Genomic DNA, 16,726 nt, shown 5'->3' on the forward strand with positions numbered 1-16,726 from the left:
GTGGGGGCTGGAGGCTGATGGGGGAAACTGGACCGGGATTGTAGGCACCCTCCAGCACGAGAAGGCGGACTTTTCAATGGACCTCACTCTGACGCCCCAAAGAGCTGCTGTGGTGGACTTCTGTAGGATTTACATCGACGAGACCTTGGTCATCTTGTCCTTGAAGCCTCGGCCTCTACCTGAGTATTTATCGCTCATCAGGCCTTTTGAGAGTAAGTGGCGCAGCTGTACATGACATCCTTTGTATTAGCATGACACGTGACCGCCGCTAATATTGAAGTTTGGGGCACAAGAATACACTGTTAACCTTAAGATGGTAGCCTTGCAAACACCTGTATGATCGATCGAGTCGTATGTTCGACCACTTTGCCGTGGAAACTTTGTGAAGACTCTTGCTGTACACTCTACACTCAAAGACAATGCGTTGTTCCCAGCCACGGTGTGGGTCGCGACCGTGGTGAGCGTGAATGTGTGGGGTGTGACGCTGTGGCTACTGCTCAGAATAAGACACCGAGCATCCAAAGGGCGTCGCTTTGATCTTAGATCGGCACTTTTCTACAGCTGGGGGATCCTTCTGGAGGACAGACCCAACGAGCCTCCGGACAACCCCACGGGCCAGGCAAGTCTGTTTAGACCAATGTCCTTCAACCTTTCTCTAAGACATCAGCAACTCCTCCTGCTACTACTACCGTAATGGTTCGAGACGCGGACAATGGCTCCAAAAGACCCTAAGTCACGGGGTGCCCTTTGGACAGAACTACTATTACGGGGTAGCCACTGGCTCGACGCTAGTGTCCGTCTCCCGTCTCGGGGGCCCGGGTTCGAGTCTCCGGCGGAAGGTTGGGAAAAGGATTTATTCCCCCGACTAGATCAATATCTCATGTGCTTCGAGAAGTGGATATAAATCCACTACACTGGTGGCAGCGGTGGGATACTATTGCTACAACTATTGCTAGGACCACCATTTTCTAGTAATATTTACTTCACAATCCGGGCTGTACGGTTTTCAATGAATAAGAAATGTGTGCAATATTGTTTACTCTGTCGCAGGTTCTGGTAGGAATGTGGCTCCTTGCTTGCTTGATTCTGAGAGCCATCTACGTGTCCTCCCTCATCTCGCACCTGGTCAAAGGCGGCGAGTCTCCCGTCATCAACACGATCGAGGAGATGGTGAAGAGTGTACAGCATGAAGGCAGGCAGTGGGGGACCGTCACCATGAGCGGGGCGTTTAATTCCTTCTTGAGCACCAGCACCAACCCGGCCTTCCATGTGGCGAAGAAGTTCATGCAGGTGTGATACAGGTGTGACTTGAGGAACCATGAATACCTAACACGGTTCAAATCTATACATAACATAACGTCTCTAAACGTGCACATGCGCCAAACTTTCATCAAATTAGTTCTTGAGGCCTTGTGACTCTAAAGGGCTCGTTTTCCTTTCAGACCATGGGGCCGGAGGAGGGCACGTCCAGAGTGTTGGCGGGGGAGTTTTTGTACTTTAACAACTACTACTCCATCAGGGTCCAGGTAGCCACGCACCGCGGAGCATCGGCCGACATCCCTGTCCATATCAGCACCACTAAGTACCCGCTCTTTCCCGGCAACGGTTGGGCCTTTAGGTGCACCTATATATATTCAGTTATTTATATATTTATTTGTTTATTTATCTATCTAGGTCTGCTGCCATTGCTTTCAGTATGTTGTAACTTGCGGTGGTAGGGGCTGGAGCTGGGGAGTCTACAAAAGGGGCCGGGATGATCTCGTCCAGAGGCTCGTATATGTTCCCTGTTCGACAATCAGGGTTTGGGGAAGGACGCGTAGGCATGCGGGCGTCAGCTGTATCGAGGACAGTTACGCTGCATTGTTAGGAGCCGCTGGACGAGTCAGAGCGGTGCGGAAGCACTAGGTTGTCGCCCCGTCCATTAATCGCCTCTGGCTGGGCGCGTATCTGACCTGTGGGACCTTGATTTTCTCACACCGGAGTGCAACAAGAAGCAACAAGCCTAAAGCAAGATTACCTCGGCGGGTAGAACCACACTTACCTATGTCCTATAAACAAGATTACCTTGGAGGGTAAAACCACTGCTACCGATGTCCTATAAACAAGATTACCTTGGAGGGTAGAACCACTGCTACCGATGTCCTATAAACAAGATTACCTTGGAGGGTAGAACTAGATGTCCCAACAGTGAGCATAGCGCGGTTGCTTTATAACCGCGCTAGGAATCTGCATCCCAGTGCGCTTTCAGATGTAGAAGGAAAGTGTTTCTGGTATTATAATCGTATGTTTATGTTGCCATTCCTAATATTTACATCTTTTAGTGCTTGTGTGGAAGGCTGTCACTGGGTCACTACAAAGGACTCATTTCTTAGACTCTTGGTCGTCACACACAGGCGCGGCGCACCCTTCATCGCACGCTTCAACCTGGCCATACAACGGCTCCTGGACGCGGGCCTCATCAACTACTGGATGGACGACGTCATCAACACCTACGTCACCAACAAGCGGCTGCAGGACAGTGGCTCTAAGCGTGACGGGAACCTTCAGGCGCCCACTACGGGGGTATGAGTAGGGGGGAGGGAGGGATTTTTTCTCTATTATAGTCTGTTCAGAGCATGAAGGCGCGGCAGATTCCGGAATTCCCATGAATGCGGCGCTGCCAGTTCGACCGCCAATTATCAGATTAGCACTCTCTCTCTACCTACCCACCCACAACCCACCTGCTTATCTCTCCCTCTCTCTCCCATTCGACCCGGTGGAAGGACCTAAGGGGACACGCCGACCACCACCACCACCACCACTACCACCACCACAACGCGGCACCATGGGAAAAAATCGCTGCCACATGTCATAGAATTTATACAAATCGTTGTTATAATCCTAAACATCGACACTCATTGTACTATGTAGCTTCCTTTACTATATACAGAATATATAAAATATCACTTTCAAATAGCGCATGGATGGGAAATAAGAGAAAGACGCATGTACGAAGGTTGATTTGGCAACATGGATAGAGGTAAACGACGATATCAGCTCCACCCTTAACCGCCTCCATGCTCTGAACAGACTATAGTACTTTTCTTTATTTGGTCTTTTCGTCTTGCATTTCTCTTCATTCCCTCTCTCGGACACCTTCTTTCTTCTGCTCTTTCTTTATTCTTTCTATTTTCTTTCTTACCGTCTTCTTTGTTTGCCCTTTTCATCTTGCTTTATTTTCCTACTTCAAGCTCTTCTTTCCTCCATTTTTCTCTCGTTCTTTTCTTTCTCGCTTTATTCTTTTTTCCTTCTCTCTGTCTTTTCTTATGACGCCAGAAAACAAACTATAAAGAAAGAACGACCCCAACATATACTCTATCTTTTCTTATGGCGCCAGAACACAAACTATAAAGAAAGAACGACCCCAACATATACTCTGTCTTTTCTTATGACGCCAGAAAACAAACTATAAAGAAAGAACGACCCCAACATATACTCCACCAAAGCGAACAGCGACTCAGGCAACATCTCACGACACTTCTCCCCGCAGACCATCACCCTCTCGTCTTGCCTCGCCCCTGCAGGATGTACGCGGCCAGGTGGTGCTGGGGCTGCGTCACCTGCAAGTCACCTTCTACATCCTGTTCGTGGGCCACGCTGCCGGAACACTTTCCTTCCTCGCTGAGAGCTACCTGACCTGACCTCCCTCACCACTGACCGACCTATGTGTTGTTAGCGTTCTTTTACATTGAATTACAAATGATGTCCATGTGGTGGTGTTTTTTTTTTTTTTCCTTTTAGCTCCATTTTTTTATTCAAGACAGAAGGTATGGACGTTTTGCGCGCACAAGAATCTGGTCTCGGGACATTAAGGGGGTACGCGACACCTGGGGAGGGGGGGGGGCGTCAAAAAATAAAATTTTGCAAAATTGGGTTAAAAACGTACTTACACCATCAAGGAATAATCCCCGAGCAATGTTTTCCTCGCAGCGCAAATTCTAAATGTCTGGCGTGGGTTTAAATGCACCGAGTTAAAGGTCCTTATATTTTTAAATTGATCGTATCTCGGTTCGATAAATTTTGTCTTTTTTAATCACAGATAATCTAAAATCAATCATATTTTCGTGAAAAGTGCAGGGAATGTTGATTGTACAAGTAGCTAGGGACCTATGATTAGATATTGTTGATAGGGTAAAGGAGATAGGAGTATTATGAGGAAACAGTGACAAAAAACACGATTTTACGCGATGTTCGACGAACATAATAAAAAGAAGTACCATTATGCCTTTCTACATGGGAAACTTTCAGAATATTTTCCGTAGGGCTCTAGGCATACCTAAAGACTATTCACAGCCAAAAACTGAAAGTGCTTGGCTATGTATTAAAGGTGCTGTGTAATTTTAAGCGCCGCTACACGTATACACACATGTATACGTATAAGTATACATATAAGTATACATACATTGTTCTGGCTCGTCGAAAATGTACGCAACATAGATGCCTACTCACCTATAAAGTTTCATCACAATACCCCAGATAGTTTAGTTAGATGACCTCAGTTGTTGCATACCCCCCTTAATGGACACCTTACTTGAAGTTTTCATATCCTTTGTTCTCTCTCTTCCTATCTGTCTGTCTATCTGTCTATCTATCTATCTATCCATCTATTTTCCTCTCAAGAGATCAAATTTGACACAAGTACGTAGGCTATGTGCGGTACATGTTAATTGTACATCATCAAGCTCACTCACCTGCTGGCGAGAGGATGGACAAAGTTAAGTCTTCACAAAAAGGTGACGAGGAACATTAAATCTACAGGAGGCCACGAGTTCCACGAGGAAGACGACGAGCGCCGCAGCGTGCCCCAGGGAGAGCATGTAGAAGATGTCTTGTACGTGGAGCACTCCCAGGGCGGCGCTTCCCTGGGCAGCCTGAGGAAGGGGAAGGAGGAAAACATTAAGTACCGGGCGTCACCAAGACTAGGCAATATTTAGGACGGAAATCTGAAGAATTACCACTCCAGCAGTAGCGGGATTTTTTTTTTTATATATTATTATTGTTTCCTTTTTTTGTGCCCTTGAGCTGTCTTCTTTGTTGTAAAAAAAAAAAAAAAAAAAACTCCACCACTCCAGCCCCACCTACTCCACGACACAAGCCTTACACACATACACATACATACATACATACATACATACATACACACATACATAATTACATACATACATACATACATACATACATACACACATACAGATACATACATACACACATACATCTATTTTATTTCAATATTGTATTTTTAACATGTATATTTTCAGCTTTACAGCTGCAATCACTTAATAAACCGTTTATTATTATTATTATTATTATTATTATTATTATTATTATTATTATTATTATTATTATTCAGAGCTGGGACTACCGATTGACATTTGGGATCGGTACTACCGGCGGTAGATTACTGCTACCGATACCGATCATTCGGTATTTTGAAGAAACTACCGAATACCGCTACCGATCGCATGATTGGCAGTCAATCGGTATCGGTAGATTGAAAAGCGAGCGGACTTTTTTGTTAAGACTTAAGAGAAGACGACCCCGGCAAAATGAAACGGACAAGTTTCAACACGTTCGAGCGCATCTATGGGAAGCAGTTAGCAGGAAATTCCAGGTATTACTTTGACGTCATCACGCTTAGCCAATCACCGGCCGTTCTGGGCGTTCTCAGCCAATCAGAGGCAGCCACGACCTAGCAGATTCTCTTTTGGCGGGAGCCCCACTTGTTTGGCCTGCCGACGCGAGTAGCCTACACCTACGCTCTAGCTCCTACGCTCTCGACAACGTGCTCAGCCTCATCGCCTAGTGTTTTAAGTGGCAGTGTTTTTTTTTGTGTTGGGAAGAAATTTATTTTGTGAAAGTTAATAAATAATGCTGTATTGTCTAGTTTGTTTAAATTTAACTTTTTTTCAGTTTGAAGTTTATTTTTTGAGGGAGAAATTCATTTATTAAATAAGTTATGTATTTTTGAACTTAAAAAAGGTATTAAAAGACTCTAATTTACTTCTATTCTTAAGTTAACCGAAATAAGAGAGAAATAACTTAAAAAGTGTGTTATGGGCCTTTAAAAGCATTTTTTATTATATAATTATAGAGTTTTTTAATCTACCGATACCGAATCTATACCGATCGGTAGATTTCTGAAAAATCTACCGATCTACCGATACCGAATGGACGCGGCTCGCTACCGACTACCGATACCGGTGGTAGATTTTTTCTACAGAATCCCAGCTCTGTTATTATTATTATTATTATAACATACATACATACATACATTCATACATACATACATACATACATACATACATACATACATACATACATACATACATACATACAAACAAACATACATACATATATACATACACACATACGTGCATACATGCATTGCTTGCACGCTGGTATGTCTGTGTGGCATTAGCAGCCTTTTTTTATTTATTTGTTGTTCCTTTGTTGCCGCAAAGAAAAAAAAGCAAGCACAGGTACGACAGTTTGAAGGGCCCGGTGCAGTGCTACAAAAGGGCGGGAGCTGCGAGCCTGGAGTCACTGGTCACCTTTGCTTCAACACGGGCGGACTGGTGCCGCCGCCACCTCCGGGTGAGTAATAGCCGCACAGAGGGCGCCCCACGCCCCGAGCACCCTCACGGATAGAACACCTTGTAGAGGGCACAGCAATGCCATAAACTCTCGGGGACCTGGCGGTCAAAACTCCTTGGTCATGATGGCGGTGAAGTAATGTCAGCACCCTTAGCTGCTACTCCAGTTAGTGGAAGTGAAGAAAAGTTATAAAGTTCACAGCTTCCCAAAGGTAATGATGAAGGAGAGGACGTCTGGTAGGGCCGGATAAATACGTTCACGATTACAATCCGAGCAATCCCATTCCTCGAAAAATATGTCAGATTATCTGGAAAGCATTATATGGTACAGAAAACTGGGTCTACTATAAAAACATGTTTTGCTTATCCCAGTGTAATTGAAAACAAAGTTATGAATATTGAGAACATTTTTCTTCAGTAATCTTTGACACAGATGCGGTATTATGATAAATGAAATTATGAACTTTCGGTTGGACCGCTGTAAAATCTACGACCTGGGAAAAAAATGTTCGTTGTGTTTTGGTCTGCAGAAAACTTCTGTACTATCAATTTTAGAAATTTTATACACTAAAGCAATTGATAAATCACGAACACAGACTATACTTGTTCATATGTTAATACGGCTTGGCATTCTTATTTGAGAGTGTCCGTAACCAAATCAAAACAAACCTTCTTCTTCTTCTTCTTCTTCTGACCTGTAATGGTTTGTATCGGTTCTTATTAAGTCCTCCTCTCGGTCCTCTCTTCTTCTTATCCACACACTGCTTTTCAATAGTATTGTGTCACGTATCTTTCCTCACTGTAATACGCTATTGTATTATAATTTTATGTTTGTTGCTGAAATCACTTATTTTCATTGTAATTCTGTGCACTTATTGAAGCACTTGTTCCCTTTTTCCCCAGCACTGGGTCGGGAACACTTTTGCCAGCGTTACAATTCTTCTTTCTGTTTCCTTTTTGTCTCCATACAGCCCCAACACTGTTGCTTCTACATTATACTATATTTATTTGTACAGATTTTATATCGGAGAAACGTCAACCGACTTCGCTGACTTGCACCTCGAGGAGCCCCGGCAGGCAGGATGGACCAGGCTCAGGAATTGTAAACAACGGCGTCAATATAAAATGCACTTCCGGCACTAGCGGGGCGGCGCCCACCACCAGCACACGATAAGATAGGAACACATCATACCGGCGCTATAGGTCTGCACAAAACTATAAGAACAAGACAATGAGACTCCACCAGAGGTTTGGCAAGACGTGCGTCAACGAACGCCTGTGGTACACGTGTCTGTGGGCGGGCGGGCTGTCCTTCAGGTCCATCGCGCAGCGGGCCGGCAGGAGCCCCAGCACGGTGCGGCGCTGGGTGCGGCGCCTCCTGCTTGAGGGCGTCCTGCGCGCCGTTACCGCTGCGGAAAACAATGTGTCCTTTCCGTACTGCCTCCCAAGACAAGAGGCCAGCGTGTTCCATTACCTCACGTGCCGCCAAATGGAACAAACGTGTAGATGGATAAGTCTGTACTTGGAGCATCTCGCTGCAAATAGAGTTAACAGACAGACGACAGGCAGATAACAGATATAAAACAAGTATAATCAACGCCACGCCAGACACAGTTCCCTTCGCACACTGCCTCCAAAGAAAGAACGTTAGCATTTCTGCATTCTCCAACTCGTCGCTAAGGGGAAGAAAAGTACAGATGAACGAGTGTGCATGTAGAACACTTCGCTCACAGCTCTCATTGTTGTTGTAGGAGTGCTTTCCCTAGCAGGGTGAGCACGGCCACTTTTTGTTTAGCTACGTCTCCAGGTCTACAGTGTTTTAAGAATGCTTTATAACGAAAGTTACAATGTTTTGAAATGTAAAATTCCAGAACAGATTCTAAGTACTGAACGGAAACAAGCAAGTCATTATAACATTTTGCCACGCACAGACATCGCTTCATCACTGGAAGTGTGTAGTTTTAAAATAGTTCCATGAAGCAGAGGAGCGAAACGAAACGAGTCATTTCATGCTCTGAAAATATGGGTAAGTGTTAAAAACCTTACAGTGAGATACATATTAATCAAATGGAGCTGTGTAAAGAGGGCAAATGTATATAGTAAAAACTGTGAATATATCGCATGTTTCATTACCATCGCTTGCATGACCAATAACATCAACAAGGACGTTCTTTTAATGACACGCTGTGGTTGAGAACACCAAAGCGGGCAGGGGCCGTGTGCTCAAGGCTGTGAGCCTGGTAGAGAGAAGGACTTAGAGAGGAGGAGGAGTGCACTGACATCAGACAGAGAACCAGAAGGAGAGATGAAATGATGGCTTCTTGTTGGGGCAGGAGGGAGTACTCTGACATCAGACGGAAATACTCCTTCAGTAAGAGAGAACAAGACAGCTCTCTGGCCAAAAGTGATCAATTTCAGCTTTTTTCAATATTATTTTTACAAGGGAGCAGCATGCTCGGGCTTTCTATTCCTTTGTTTATCTTATTTCACCTCTAATCTGCCTAATTTTCCGTATAAAAATGTATACGGTGGGTATATTTTTCTTGGCTGCTTCTAATCCTTTCGTTCCAACAGCAATGCGGCTCCTGATCATCACTGTTATCTCGACATCCATTGAGGCCGCGGGAAGCCGAGGGTTGGGGGCGAGGGCGAGGACGTGGGGCTCCGAGACGCACGAGCTCGAGGCGGGCGCCGGGGGAGTGGTCGCCGACGTGGTTCCGCTGCTGAGACTCGCCGCCGGGAAGTGTGACCTGACGCTGGCCGCCCACCGCTACTCCCCTGTGCTGGGGTCAAGGTGGGGAGAGTTAGAGAGAGATATATACACAGATAGGAAGGTACAGATAGGTAGATATAGATAGACAGATATAGATAGATAGCTTTTACGGCAAAATTTGGTAAGATCAAAGGAAAATAGAGCAACAAAATAACCGTAACACGCTACTTCTGCGATAAGAGATTATAGAAGATGGCAAAACGAGTGATCAGATAGATATAAACAAAAAATTCTTAGAATATATACATACATATATATATATATATATATATATATATATATATATATATATATATATATATATATATATATATATATATATATATATATATTAATAATGCAGAAAACAGCCCCCAACACACTGGATCTACAAAAACAAAATTATAGAAGACACCAAAGCGAGTGGTCAGATATATATTAACAATAATTCTCTCAGGCTCTTGCGAGTTGGCGGAGCAGTGACAGTCGTGGGTTTGAGTAGCCAAGTCGGGCCGATGTGCCAGCCTTCAGAGAGCCTAGCAGCGGATGGCGGGGAAACATGTGGCAGGGCGTCTCGAGGGGAGCTGGCGGGGCAGAGCAAGGCGAGGTGCAGAGCCGTTGTCCTGGACGCCGTGACTGGCAACACTTCTTTGTCTGACTGGTAGGACGCGACGATCCAAGTCAGTTCACGAGTTCGTCTTTCACAAGTGTTAAGCACATCATGATTTACAAAGTGTTTACTACGCAAAACAGGATCAGAATATCAATTTTCCTCATAGCTAAGACAATATAAATAAAAATAAAACTTAGGTCTTCAGTACAGTGGTATATAGTTACCAAGATAATGTTTCACAAGTTTTAAGAACATCATAACTTGCAGTGTCTGCCACCCGAAATAGGAATCAGAATATCAAATTTCTTCAGAGTTCAGACATACAAGTATAAAACTTGCGTGTTCGAGATACTGTATAGTTACTAAGATAAGATAAGATAAGATAAGAACGTGTGGGGGGAAGGGTATTTGACAGCCATTCATCATAAACAAGTCTAAAGAGTATGATGAGTTTGAGCATCCTCGCCCTGTCAGTCAGCCTCCCGTCCCGACCCCGCGTATCCCCGCAGGTTTCTGTCGTCGTCAGTGTTGTGGCTGCGGCCTGAGACGCGTCTGGTGGTCGTGGGTCACCTGGACGCCTTGCACAGTGTTGTCAGCCACCGCGCTCTCCGCAACACTGATCACGTGGTATTCATAGCCCCGCGTGGCGGGAATCACGGGGATGTCAAGGAAGGTGATGTTAACTTTGCATTGAAGGGACAGACTATGGAAGATATGTTACTTAACGCAGACAGCATAAAATATAACGTTCAGGATTTCTAAATAAAGGAGTATCTTGTTACAGTCTCCAAATCAATTTGCTACAACAGTTTACATTACGCAAACTGCACATAATATAACGTATTGGATTATCAAGTGAATGATTTCTCGTATATGCTCAGGAAAAATCTGCTACAGTCTCAAATCAGTTTAGAGAAGCGCTTTATATTACGCCAGTTACTGGAGATTATTGATTGTGATAATACGTGTTAACTAAGGCATTGCTTTGGCCTCAACGCAGCGTGGTCTCGCTGCAAAATGTTCGATGCAAGTTTTTCGTTCAACTAAAATAATTATTTGCGTTTTAACTGGCAGGACGTGGTGACGGAGTGGCGATGTTCCGACGCTGTCTGTTCTGCAACGAAGGCGACGTGGGCATAGTGAAGCTGTACCCCAAGAGCCTGCGGTCTGGTGCGGCGGCAAGGGACCAGTTGCTGTTTCCCGGTGCGGTTGTCAAACATTCAAGCCACAGCAAACATCCAGTGAAGAGTTTGATATATGAGTCGGGGAGGAAGGGCTTATGTGTGTGCCTCCTCGAAATGTTCAGAATATTCACTCTCATCTATTTCATGAATAAACCCTAGAACGTCCTTACTTATATCACTAACTTTCTTCCCTCCTCTGAAAAAAAATTTCACGGCGAGAGATTCAAGATATTTCTTAATCTGCATCTGATATACCATTTTTGTACCAGTATTCTAAAACAAAGTCTCATTTAAAAAAAAAAAATTCCTTCCCCGCAGACGACGCTGCGGGCTTCCAGGGCCACAGGTTCCGGGTGGTGGCCAAAGGGTACTTCCCGTACATCAGTTTCAAGCGGCAGGAGAGCGGTGCCCTGCGCCTCACCGACTCCCTCAACACGCGCATGATCACCCTCCTGGCGGAGTTCCTAAACTTTACGTAGGCATTTCTCCTGCACATTTTCTTTTGTTTCCTCGGTGTAGTTCTCCGGAAAAAGACAAAACAATGACGGAAGTGACCGCAACAAACTGGTCCCATATAAGGTATAGAGAAGATGCCAAGATTGATCGTTTTTTGTTAAAAGGATGTCTTGAAATTGTAGGAAAAGGTGTATCGCTTATCTATATGACCACCTTCATTGCTACTGTCAGCAGATACGACGTGAAGGAGCCAGACGACTGCCAGTGGGGTCTGGAGGCTGATGGGGGCAACTGGACCGGGATTGTAGGCACCCTCCAGCACGAGAAGGCGGACTTTTCAATGGACCTTACTCTGACCCCCCAAAGAACGACTGTGGTGGACTTCGGTAGGATTTACATCGACGAGAACTTGGTCATCTTGTCCTTGAAGCCTCGGCCTCTACCTGAGTATTTATCGCTCATCAGGCCTTTTGAGAGTAAGTGGCGCAGCTGTACATGACATCCTTTGTATTAGCATGACACGTGACCGCCGCTAATATTGAAGTTTGGGGCACAAGATGACACTGTTAACCTTAAGATGGTAGCCTTGCAAACACCTGTATGATCGATCGAGTCGTATGTTCGACCACTTTGCCGTGGAAACTGTGTGAAGACTCTTGCTGTACACTCTACACTCAAAGACAATGCGTTGTTCCCAGCCTGGGTGTGGGTCGCGACCGTGGTGAGCGTGATGGTGTGGGGTGTGACGCTGTGGCTGCTGCTCAGAATAAGACACCGAGCATCCAAAGGGCGTCGCTTTGATCTTAGATCGGCACTTTTCTACAGCTGGGGGATCCTTCTGGAGGACAGACCCAACGAGCCTCCGGACAACCCCACGGGCCAGGCAAGTCTGTTTAGACCAATGTCCTTCAACCTTTCTCTAAGGCATCTGCAACTCCTCCTGCTACTACTACCGTAATGGCTCAAGACGCGGACAATGGCTCCAAAAGACCCTAAGTCACGGGGTGCCCTTTGGACAGAACTACTATTACGGGGTAGCCACTGGCTCGACGCTAGTGTCCGTCTCTCGTCTCGGGGGCCCGGGTTCGAGTCTCGGGCAGAAGGTTGGGAAAAGGATTTATTCCCCCGACTAGATCAATATCTCATGTGCTTCGAGAAGTGGATATAAATCCACTACACTGGTGGCAGCGGTGGGATACTATTGCTACAACTATTGCTAGGACCACCACTTCCTAGTAATATTTACTTCACAATCAGGGCTGTACGGTTTTCAATGAATAAGAAATGTGTGCAATATTGTTTAATCTGTCACAGGTTCTTGTAGGAATGTGGCTCCTCGCTAGCTTGATTCTGAGAGCCATCTACGTGTCCTCCCTCATCTCGCACCTGGTCAAGGGCGGCGAGTCTCTCGTCATCAACACGATCGAGGAAATGGTGAAGAGTGGACAGCATGAAGGCTGGCAGTGGGGGACGGTTAGCATGGACGGGGCGATCAATTCCTTCTTGAGCAGCAGCACCAGTCCTGCCTTCCAGGTGGCGAAGAAGTTCATGCAGGTGTGATACAGGTGTGACTTGAGGAACCATGAATACCTAACACGGTCCAAATCTATACATAACATAACGTCTCTAAGCGTGCACATGCGCCAAATTTTCATGAAATTAGCTCTTGCGGCCTTGTGACTCTAAAGGGCTCGTTTTCCTTTCAGACCATGGGGCCGGAGGAGGGCACGTCCAGAGTGTTGGCGGGGGAGTTTTCGTTCGTGCTCAACTACTACGTCATCAGGGTCCAGCTGGCCACGCACCACGGATTATCGGCCGACATCTCTGTCCACATCAGCACCACGATGTACCCGCTCTTCCCCGGCAACTCTTGGGCTTTTAGGTGCATCTAAATATATTCAGTTACTTATATATTTATTTGTTTATTTATTTAACTATAGGTCTGCTGCCATTGCTTTTAGTATGTTGTAACTTGCGATGGCAGGGGCAGGAGCGGGTGAGTCTACAAAAGGGGCCGGGATGATCTCTTCCAGAGGCTCGTAAACGTTCCCTGTTCGACAGTCAGGGTTTGGGGAAGGAGGCGTAGGCATGCGGGCATCAGCTGTATCAAGGACAGTTACGCTGCTTTGTTAGAAGCCACTCGACGAGTCAGATCGGTGCGGAAGCACTACTAACGGTTTCAGGGGCCGTGTTCCCCTGTTTTTCGCAAATAAAACTTTAACAAAGCGTCGGACAAGGATGCTATTTTGGCAGTGGATGTTTGAGACCCCGACCTAATGGTCAAAAATATGATTTGGTGTCACATGTGGATAATGAAACACTTATAAGAGTAAATTTAGGGTAAATTTGGCTAAAAGTTAAAGGCACTGTGAGCGAAGCTAGCCCCGCCCCGCTCATCTTCTCGTGACGTAGATGTGACGTTTAGCTCTGACGTATGAGTAATCATCCATCCAACCAGCAATTATGTCTTACTGCTTCACACACACACACACACACACACACACACACACACACACACACACACACACACACACACACACACACACACACACCGTAGCAATATTTAATCTACTGTAAATATGGATGTTCCTTATATGGACTATCAGTTGGGGAGAAACAGTTTTACGCGAAGGAAATTACTTATCCTTTACATGAAAAATGTGACTATTGGTAGTTCATGCTGCATGTATGTAAGCGAGCAGTAGTTTCTGGTTTCATCCCTTGTTGGTTCACCAACCTCCCCCATACCCAACCTTTCCTTCCTCACACAATTATCCCCACCCAACTACCCAACAACACCTTTGTCGTTGGCGGGGCTAGCCTCACTCACAGTGCCTTTAACTTTTAGCCAAGTTTACCCTAAATTTACTCCTATAAGTGCTTCATTATCCACATGTGACACCAAATCATATTTTTGACCATTAGGTCGGGGTCTCAAACATCCACTGCCAAAATAACATCCTTGTCCGATGCTTTGTTAAAGTTTTATTTACGAAAAACATGGGAACACGGCCCCTGAAACCTTTAGTAGGTTGCCGCCCTGTCCATTAATCGCCTCTGGATGGGCGCGGATCTGATCTGTGGGACCTTGATTTTCTCACACCGGAGTGCAACAAGAAGCAACAAGCCTAAAGCAAGATTACCTCGGAGGGTAAAACCAGAGTTACCTATGTCCAATATACAAGATTACCTCGGAGGGCAGAACCACACTTACCTATGTCCTATATACAAGATTACCTTGGAAGGTAGAACCATTGCTACCGATGTCCTATATACAAGATTACCTTGGAGGGTAGAACTAGATGTCCCAACAGTGAGCATAGCACGGTTGCTTTATAACCGCGCTAGTAATCTGCATCCCAGTGCGCTTTCAGATGTAGAGGGAAAGTGTTTCTGGTATTATAATCGTATGTTTATGTTGCCATTCCTAATATTTACATCTTTTAGTGCTTGTGTGGAAGGCTGTCACTGGGTCACTACAAAGGACTCATTTCTTAGACTTTTGGTCGTCACACACAGGCGCGGCGCACCCTTCATCGCACGCTTCAACCTGGCCATACAGCGGCTCCTGGACGCGGGCCTCATCAACTACTGGATGGACGACGTCATCAACACCTACGTCACCAACAAGCGGCTGCAGGACAGTGGCTCTAAGCGTGACGGGAACCTTCAGGCGCCCACTACGGGGGTATGAGTAGGGGGGAGGGGGGGATTTTTTCTCTATTATAGTCTGTTCAGAGCATGAAGGCGGTTCAAGGTGTGGCAGATTCCGGAATTCCCATGAGTGCGGCGCTGCCAGTTCGACCGCCAATTATCAGATTAGCACTCTCTCCCTACCTACCCACCCACAACCCACCTGCTTATCTCTCCCTCTCTCTCCCATTCGACCCGGGGAAGGGACCGAAGGGGACACGCCGACCACCACCACCACCACCACTACCGCCACCACAACGCGGCACAATGGGAAAAAAATCGCTGCCACATGTCATAGAATTTATACAAATCGTTGTTATAATCCTAAACATCGACACTCATTGTACTATGTAGCTTCCTTTACTATATACAGAATATATAAAATATCACTTTCAAATAGCACATGGATGGGAAATAAGAGAAAGACGCATGTACGAAGGTTGATTTGGCAGCATGGATAGAGATAAACGACGATATCAGCTCCACCCTGAACCGCCTCCATGCTCTGAACAGACTATAGTACTTTTCTTTATTTGGTCTTTTCATCTTGCATTTCTCTTCATTCCCTCTCTCGGACATCTTCTTTCTTCTGCTCTTTCTTTATTCTTTTTATTTTCTTTCTTACCGTCTTCTTTGTTTGCTCTTTTCATCTTGCTTTCTTTTCCTACTTCAAGCTCTTCTTTCCTCCATCTTTCTCTCGTTCTTTTCTTTCTCGGTTTATTCTTTTTTCCTTCTCTCTGTCTTTTCTTATGACGCCAGAAAACAAACTATAAAGAAAGAACGACCCCAACATATACTCCACCAAAGCGAACAGCGACTCAGGCAACATCTCACGACACTTCTCCCCGCAGACCATCACCCTCTCGTCTTGCCTCGCCCCTGCAGGATGTACGCGGCCAGGTGGTGCTGGGGCTGCGTCACCTGCAAGTCACCTTCTACATCCTGTTCGTGGGCCACGCTGCCGGAACACTTTCCTTCCTCGCTGAGACCTCCCTGACCTGACCTCCCTCACCACTGACCGACCTATGTGTTGTTAGCGTTCTTTTACATTGAATTACAAATGATGTCCATGTGGTGGTGTTTTTTTTTTTTCCTTTTAACTCCGTTTTTTATATAAGACATAAGGTATGGACGTTTTGCGCTCACAAGAATCTGGTCTCGGGACATTAAGGGGGGTACGCGACACCTGGGTGAAGGGAGGGGGGGGGGGGGGGGGGCGTCAAAATATAGAATTTTGCAAAAATGGGTTAAAAACGTGCTTACACCATTAAGAAATAATCCCCGAGCAATGTTTTCCTCGCAGCGCAAATTCTAAATGTCTGGCGTGGGTTTAAATGCACCGAGTTAAAGGTCCTTATATTTTTAAATTGATCGTATCTCGGTTCGATAAATTTTG

The 16,726-nt window shown here is 45.5% G+C and overlaps 1 protein-coding gene across 1 annotated transcript; it reads left to right on the forward strand.

Annotated features, from left to right (window-relative positions):
- Positions 1–1,445: 1,445 nt before the first annotated feature.
- Positions 1,446–16,332, forward strand: LOC126983121 (uncharacterized). The gene is made up of 3 exons (XM_050835617.1): positions 1,446–1,618; positions 15,157–15,325; positions 16,216–16,332. The coding sequence occupies exons 1-3, from the start codon at positions 1,446–1,448 to the stop codon at positions 16,330–16,332; spliced, it is 459 nt and encodes a 152-aa protein (XP_050691574.1).
- Positions 16,333–16,726: the final 394 nt, after the last annotated feature.

This window comes from Eriocheir sinensis, chromosome 53, assembly GCF_024679095.1.
Source record: "Eriocheir sinensis breed Jianghai 21 chromosome 53, ASM2467909v1, whole genome shotgun sequence".
NCBI classification, from domain to species: domain Eukaryota; kingdom Metazoa; phylum Arthropoda; class Malacostraca; order Decapoda; family Varunidae; genus Eriocheir; species Eriocheir sinensis.